At 38.3% G+C, this 8,622-nt stretch overlaps 1 protein-coding gene across 1 annotated transcript in view; it reads right to left on the bottom strand.

Annotated features, from left to right (window-relative positions):
• The window catches only part of LOC104532644 (potassium voltage-gated channel subfamily C member 2), a gene marked incomplete at its 5' end in the record, with an annotated part of 10,519 nt that extends 2,454 nt beyond the window's left edge, over window positions 1-8,065 (bottom strand). The window contains 3 exons of the mRNA XM_029087453.1: window positions 4,589-4,756; window positions 6,676-6,807; window positions 7,135-8,065. Of these exons, the coding sequence (XP_028943286.1) occupies window positions 4,589-4,756; window positions 6,676-6,807; window positions 7,135-8,065 (1,231 nt within the window). The remainder of the gene's footprint in view (window positions 1-4,588; window positions 4,757-6,675; window positions 6,808-7,134) is intronic.
• Between the last annotated feature and the right edge of the window lie 557 nt (window positions 8,066-8,622).

Raw genomic sequence — 8,622 nt, 5'->3', positions numbered from 1 at the left:
ATGGTACAATGCAAGAACAAACATCCAGAGCCCTCTGTGGTGTCCGTGATGGGCAACACTGTTTTTCAGGTGATGGAGACAGGATGATCCATGCAAATGAGCAGACTCAAGTCACATTGTGTGCAACCAAGACACGATTCCAGACATCTTCAGAATGGATTAGAGTCACAAGAAATGGAGGTTCAATGGAGTGACTGATAATTAGTTGGAAGCACATTATTTTAAGTAAATCTCCCTGAAAATATGCTTATTCATTGAATATGCTGGCCAACGGCATCCACTACCTGTCCTTTTATTGCTACAGGAAAGTGGGACAATATAGTACATAAAAGGAGAAGCACTACCTTATGTACTCTTTAGAAGCCAAGATAAAAATCTGCTACCCAAGCTACCCAAGTGGCATTTCTTACTACCGAAAGTTATATCATGCAGGAGTTATACCATATTTGTGGTGCCTATGGTTAATGCTACATTTATTTCCCATATGTGGTAAACAGCATTTGAATTAATACTATGTAGCCGATTGATGCCATCTGGTTTACAAGATGGAAGGAATGGGAGACCGAGAGCGCCTTAGAGGACAAGGTGAGCTGTAGGGTGATGTTACTGGAGACAGCCGCAGAGCATTGCCTGTCAAGCCAGCTATGTTGTTTAAGCTTCGAGATTTTTCATAGCCTTGTATGAGAAAATGCACAGACATCAGTTGAATTCAGCCAAAAAAATAGACAAAGACAAACAATACAATGTAATGTAATCCAAGGAGCTATCTGGGACTCAGAGGGACTCTGCCAGCAAAAGAACTCAATGTTGAGACACATTACTACCAAAACAGATTAATAAATAAAATTATTTACAAATTAATGCAGCTAGTATTTCCCAAAAAAAATAAACAGACCTTCACACAAGAGGTCTGACTTGGTCTTCCACATTCCGTTTTGCACCCATGCCACTCTGTTGGCTTCAGCAGGGTTGCACAGAGTGCAAGACAAAGGATCCCAACATGGTTACTGGGTGAGCTATCTGGCTAAGCATAATCAAAAACCCATTAAAATAGACTATAAAAACTTCGAATGATATAATCTCTGCTAAACCAAATTCCTAATAAAGGATTATTTTTCTTTAAAAATAAATAAAACAAAAACCATATAGAATTGCATACAGTATCTGTAAATCATTTCTGCAGAGGATTGAATGATACTATGGGAAAGAAACTCCACCTTCTGAAATATTAACCCTAAGACTTTGTGTCTAATATTAAAGTACAATAAGACAGCAGAGTTTGACATATTTGGGAAATTTAAAACACTGTATTAGGAGCTCATTCTCCATCTGACTCTAATGAAATAAATTGTATTAATCCACATAAGCAAATAGTAAATAATTAATCATTAAATGAGGCAACCACATAATCCTTCACAATTTGGAGGAAACATTGCACTTGCACACATTCCTGTTCACATATACTGTGAGTTCTAGCTACCTACTTTTTGCTACTTATAGATTGTTTTCACCATGTAGATGCCATGCTGTAAAACATCAGAAAAGCATTGTTATTCACTACCTCACTATCTTCATACTCAAATATTTTCCTTAGCACCTGGATAATCCCACTTATGAAGAAAAGGATCAGCCCATCAGTCTGGAGAGAGATATCAAAAAGGAAATAGAATGCAGATGAAGCTGGACAGGACCGCGCTCCTTAAGTACACAGATACATCACTGCAAGAGTGAGAAGTCCCATTGATTTCAACGGCACTACCTATTTCCTTGAAGACAAGTATGCATCTAAGCATTTGTCAGGTTAAGGCATTCAGGTATAAATTGGTTACAGTGAAATAGTGAGACTTTTCCCACAGAAACTAGAAAATGTCAATGACAATACATCTAAACATTACACAGAATGTCACCAGACATTTTTTTTTTCTCCTCCTTATTGAAACAGTTACTGGCTCAAATTCCAGATCTGCAGGTAACAGACAGTTAACAGACAGTTGTTTGTTAGCATCTTCAGGAAAAAACATATCTTAAGTTCTCCCCTAATGACAATAACATGTCTTACCTACTGAAAATTGCATACTGTAAAACTGCACTTAAAGCAAATGTATAACCTCATGCCTGCTAAAACTCTGTACAATGTTATCTCCAGATTGCAAGGGCAGGCTTGACTGTGATGCTTCACAGACTTCTGATACATTTCAAAAATATCCTCCAGTTTTTGAGTTTCTCTCAGTATTTACATAGATTAGAAAGAATTGTGTTCGAAGGGGGAATAGAAGGGAAGTACAATGCTAGTGTATATATTTAGCCTCCCCTGTAAACATAAAGTTTACCAAAAAAAATTCAAAACAATCGGGTAGGGCTGGTTTTTTGGTTTTTTTTTTACACAGAAACTAGGAAACTATTTTTTTAAAATATTTTTCCTGCTACTTTTCTAATGATAAAAGCAAAGAACTGATAGAAGAATATGGTAAAGACGATAAATAAAATGAGAATTCCTAAAAAATGAAAACCAGATACACAAGATGAATAGAGATAGAGGGATGATCCAAAATTGGTGTTTTCCAGGTATTTCAGTGAGGTTTGGATCAGCTCTGAATCAGGATCATCTTAGAGATGGAGATAAGGTGCTAATGCAAAAAAGCTCAGAACAAATATTAAATTGAATACAACCAAGAGGAACGAACCAAACAAGAAGAATGTATAAAAAGAAAGAAAGGAAAAAAAAAAAAAAAAAAAGTAATAGATTTGATGCATGAATTAAATTCAAGTATTCAAAACCATTTAGATGCAACTTGAAAATGTTTTCTGCTTACGAGCTAACTTCCCTACTCTGTATAAAATGAACTCCAAAGCCAATGACTAAAACATTTCAGCCTAGACTAAGGTTGTCATCATAGCCAGTCAAAGAGCACATTTCTCATTGAGAAAATGCCAGTTCTGAACTCAAGCTCCATTTTTCTAGTAAAAACTATGAAACAATTTTCTCTTGAATCTAGATATTTAAATTATAAGGTTCACATGGCCTCAGTATATGTTTTATTGTTATATGAATACATCTTTAGACACTAATGGGTAACTTTTATTATTTCTGATCCATTCTAATTACAGTTATTGCCAAGTGAACAGCTCTCAAATGCTTACACTAACATTTCTGAAAGAAGTCAAGAACCTTATCTTGCAAGATGTCATGGCAATCTTATTCAGGTATTTCTGGCCTCCTCAAAAGATGGGACCCTTACCATTAGAGATACTGTAGATAATCCTAGTTATTGAGAAGACAGTGAGAGATATATGCTCAGTGGAAAGCATCCTAAATTTGTGGAAAAACATGTTTGCAATGAAGGTCCATTTAATCTAAACATTATATATAGGAATATGTAAAACACAGGAGCATAGAGACAATCACATTCTTTACAAATACCATTCACATTGAACTCTGGTTGCATATCTGCCTTCACATGTTCAACCTACTGAGCTCAAACTTTTGAAATGTAAAAAGAGCATTTGCAGAATAACCCAAGAGAAGTCCTTTAGTGTCTATGGCTGGCTGGGACAGCCATGTTTGCTGTACACAAATCAAGTTTAAAAAGAAAAAAAAAAAGGCAGAAAAATCTCAGCCAAAAATGTTTGTCCAGTGCCACATGGCTACTGCAGACGAGCTCTGAGGTGAACAACTACACATCAGCACTCAGGAACATGAAACCTATTGGAACAGTACAATTTGCCAAGAAACCATAGCAATTCTTATCTAGAAATGGCAAGACTACCACTGGCATTGCTGATTTTGGGTCTATCCCCTGAGGTTAGGTTTGGAGCCACAGCCAGCTGTGGTCTCTGATGGGATAGCCCCACTATCAGTCGCCTGGGTGATACATATAACAACAGAAGGTTTTTGGAAACTCTGCCTGGGGAACCCAATCCTACTGAACAGTGAGTAATCAGACTTCAAGAGGCTGAGTAACTAGAAAGGCATTTTTAGCACCTTGAAAGATCAAACATCGTTTATTGCAGCTGAATTCCTGTTGGGGTAGACAGTCACCTTTTAGTATTAGTGGTGTGCTACAGAGAGGAAGCATTTTGTGGCATTATAAACTCAAACTTTTCTTTGAAAGAAATCTAAATATCCATCTCATATGATACGCTTTGCTGTATTCAGAACAAAAATGTTGCTTACTTCTGATATTTCAGCCTTTTAAGTGTAATTTATTCGGCTGTAATTTTTACTAAGTTATTAAGTGCAGACCAAAGTTATTAAATAATTATTTTGTCATTTAGAATGAAAAATGGTATTGAGTGATGAGTGGTTGAATGAGCAAGGTCTGAATTGCAGATTTTACATTAAAGATAACAGACAAATGAAGACACAAGTGAAATGAGGGTCCAATATCAAGCACATTTTGTGAAGACTAAAGGAGATAAGTGTTTCTAAAAGGAAAGCAAGAAAAGAATGACTAGGAATAAAGAAAAAAGTTACATTGTGAGTACAGTCTTTCTTCTAAGAGCACTGTGCACAACATTTTACTCTAAGCTTGCTTTTCACAAGCACATTTCTGAGTAACCTTTATAATCTAATGAAAGAAGTCCATACCTTTCCTGATCCCTCCATCAGTAGCACACGTATAATCACCTGTTGTCAGTAGGAAACATGTTCCCCCTCTTCTGTTTTTGTCTCTGGTACTAGAGCGTCTGATGGGAGGGAGCCTTTCACCAGGTGAGAGTGGCTGCTCACTTCCTGCACTGTCTTCACCTGATAACACTGGTTAAAGCACCATGCCCATTTACAGACAATAATGAATGAGGAAATGAGACATCACAAAGAGCTTATGCTGAATGCTGGATATTCCCATCACTCAAAAAATAGTTATAAGGTAAATCATTAGAAGAAAACAAGATTACAATTCACCATTAATCAGTACAAAATGGCAAAAGGTATATTTTTTATTCAAGAGCAAATGATCTTTTGACTTTCCTATCCTTCTTAAATCTCATATAAAGTTCTACTAAACTAACACGAAATAAGAAATCATCAAATCAAGGCTACGTTAGTTGCCTATTATGGACTGTAACTTTTCAAAGTACAGCCAGCCTTGGATATTTCAAACAAGCATTTAGTATTTTGGCTATCCTTTTTGCTAAACAAGATGTTGTGTTAGTCATTTTTGCTTAGAATATGCTGTTTAGCATATTTTAAGGACAACCCCTCCCCCAGAAGGGTTAAATTTTCAATATTTGTCACTAAAGCCTGTTTAATAACACACTTAGCTTTCATATCTATACTTATCACACTTGCACTGCTGGTCATGGTAAGTATCCAACATTAAATGCTGTCTTTGGTCTGTGTAATTTATTTTGTCAAACAGTGAAACTCTTACCTCTCCTGATCTGGCACTCCCAAAGGACTCTCTTTTAAACTTATCTGCTGTTGCAGATTCAGGCCACACTGCTCAGTACAGCACATAACACATAATGGCATGTTACTGACTTCAGCTTTACCTTTGCATTTAAAACTGAGCACGTGTTTTTCTGAACTGGTAATGCAAAGGGCCATATTCAGCCTTTAGGTTTTGTGCAGAATTCCTAGTGACTCTAATACCATTCATGACCAGAAATAAAGCCACAGTGCATGATGTGAGTGGTGGCACTACTGAAGAGAAAGTTAACACTTGAAAATGGGTCCTCTATGCATATCTGCTTTCTCTCTAGCTTCAAGGGTTATAACCTCTTGTAAATAAAGCTGCAGACACAGAGAAGTGTCTCTTTGCTCTCATCACACTGAACCTCCTCCAATCCAGAACACCTTTAGTAGGACCCAACTGGCATGAAAAAGCTGTTATCATTAACATTTTAAAGATGTTATCCGAAAGTGGGTATCAGTCAAAGCACTGTAAAACTATCTGTATTCACCCTCAGTGTGAGTCCTTTCAGGTTTTCCATCCTCTTTAATATATTTAGGATGTTCAAAAAGTTGTGTTAACTTTGTGAACATACCCTTGGAGACAGAAGCCGAGCTTCTTTGAACACAAATGTTATTCTGTAACAGGGCAACAGCCCAAAGGCAAATATTTTTCAGAGACCAATTTTCCAGACTCTTCTTTTTAAAAACTAAATTTCAATTACTGAATGACAGTGGTGGTTTTGTTCTTATTCTTTAGCAGCTTTCCAACAGCAGTCTAATGACTGGTATGTAAGCTTTGTAATCAGATAGTGTTTGTTTTAAAAATAAATAAATTCAAGAAACAAACAAAAAAAATCCCTGCTGATTTTTTTTTTAATTATACTGAGATAAAATTTACTCTTTAATTTGAAGAGATATGGAATATGGGGAAGTGGCTTGGAGAGGCAGAGGCTGTTATCTGATACGCATTTTCACAGCAATTAGTACAAAATACTCCTTATCCATCATTTGGAACTCTAACAAATAAGGTAATATAAATCATAAAAATCAACACTAATAACAATGATGTTGCTGGGGGCTGTAATTTAAACTTTGCTTGACAAACTTTACATCAGGTATGCTATTATCATTCAATTAATAGTAAATATCATGCAATGTCTCATCTAACACAGACAAAGGAAGTTCTTCTAGCCAGGGATGCAGAATGCCAAATGGAAAGAAAGCTAGAAAGATAATTTTGTCTTATTTCCTTTGAGTGCTGGGCTTTTGATGTAAAGCACCTGCTCCTTTTAAATGACTGCTTCTTTGTAGGATCTTGCTTAAAAGGCCACGATGTGGCACAGGCAAAGCTGACACAAGAGACAGACACTGAGGCAAAACACCATGGAGTCCAACAGGGTGGGACACGGTGGCTGCTCAAATAGTCACAGTCATGCAGAAAAACAAGAAACATCCATATGACGCAACAAACAACAGGCAAAAGAAAAGGTTGATTTTTTTCAGCAGGAAAGCATTCTCAACGGAGCAAGCAAAACTGTATAGACCAGCTACATAGAGGTTTGGGAACATCTTTATATCTATTTTGTCCTCTATGAGACTGACACACGCAAACACTGGAGGGGAGAAGGGTGGGAGCTACATCTTCTCCTGGCAGAAAGACTGGCTGCTTTCTGACCCCTACCAAACATACTGGTCTATAAAGTGTTTTCAGAAGACATGCATTTCCAGTGGGGTCCTACCTGATGACCTGTTGTGCTCCATCAGCTGGTTATCCTTGCCCAGGCAGATATCCCCCTGTGTGCTATTGCAGGCCATGTTCAAGTCTGTCTTGCAGAAGGTAGGCGAGCTGGCTTGAGGAGCAGGAGGGATGTGCTTCTTCCGCTTCCTCGGCAGTTTCTGCTTTGCCATGGCCAGGGAGTAGTACATCCCAAAATTGTTAACAATCACAGGCACAGGCATGGCTATGGTGAGCACCCCCGCTAGTGCACACAGGGCTCCCACCAGCATGCCTGACCAAGTCCGTGGATACATATCCCCATATCCTAGGGTGGTCATGGTGACTACAGCCCACCAGAAGCCAATAGGGATATTTTTGAACTGTGTGTGTTCACTTGCTGACGGGTCATTAGGTTGGGCTCCCACCCGCTCTGCGTAGTAGATCATGGTGGCAAATATCAAAACACCGAGTGCCAGGAATATTATCAGCAACAAAAACTCATTGGTGCTGGCTCGCAGAGTATGGCCCAGCACCCTGAGTCCCACAAAGTGCCGGGTGAGTTTGAAGATTCGCAGGATCCTCACAAACCTTACCACCCTGAGGAAACCAAGCACATCCTTAGCAGCTTTGGAGGAGAGCCCGCTCAAGCCCACTTCTAGGTAAAAGGGCAGGATGGCCACAAAGTCAATGATATTCAAGAGGTTTTTGATGAACTCAAGTTTGTTGGGGGAAAAAATAACACGTACTAAAAATTCAAATGTAAACCAGACCACACAGACTCCTTCCACGTATGTCAGGGCAGGATCTGTCTCAATTTCATACTGTAGCACAGTTTCTGTCCCGTTGATGACCTGCTCAGTTTTGTTTATAATAGTATTGAAAGCCTCATGCGTTTCCAGGCAAAAGGTTGTGATTGAAACTAGGATGAAGAATAAAGAGGCAAAGGCAATGAACTGAAACAAAAAGAGGGAAAAGAGACATCAGAACCACACTGCTCTTCAGATTAATACTAACAATGTCAGTGATCATTATAAATCTTTTACTGATTCATCCCCAAATGATTCACAAATTCATATGCATAAAACTTTGCATCTAGGTCAGAGAAGAGCAGCAGACAGCTCTCACATGTAGGTCAGGAGTTTGGGAGTAGGAATAGTCTTGATGATGAACACCATGACAAGCTGAAACTCATTCATAAAGTGGCAAAAAAAATCTGTAATCTGTGCTAAATCATCTGAATTCCATTTAGCTGTCAAGGTACCTTACAAACAGCCCCCATACACACCAACCACAGCAAGATTTAAGGCTGTCCACCACTCACATAGTGGAAAATGGGGCTGACCCTAACATTCTTGAGATTATGGCTAAGGAATTCACACCTGGCCTGAAGGGGACCTCAGAGGATCCTAGGAACAGATCCAACTACTGTCTTTCCTTTAGATTTTCAGCTAGTCACAAACAGAAGATATTTACTGATAGAAAATGCCTTCCGTGTTACAAGTAGAGTTGG

Source organism: Antrostomus carolinensis, unplaced genomic scaffold (assembly GCF_000700745.2).
Source record: "Antrostomus carolinensis isolate BGI_N321 unplaced genomic scaffold, ASM70074v2 scaffold21841, whole genome shotgun sequence".
Classification (NCBI taxonomy): domain Eukaryota; kingdom Metazoa; phylum Chordata; class Aves; order Caprimulgiformes; family Caprimulgidae; genus Antrostomus; species Antrostomus carolinensis.
The sequence above is the reverse complement of the archived record's forward strand: the minus strand, read 5'-3'. Positions and strand labels throughout refer to the sequence as shown.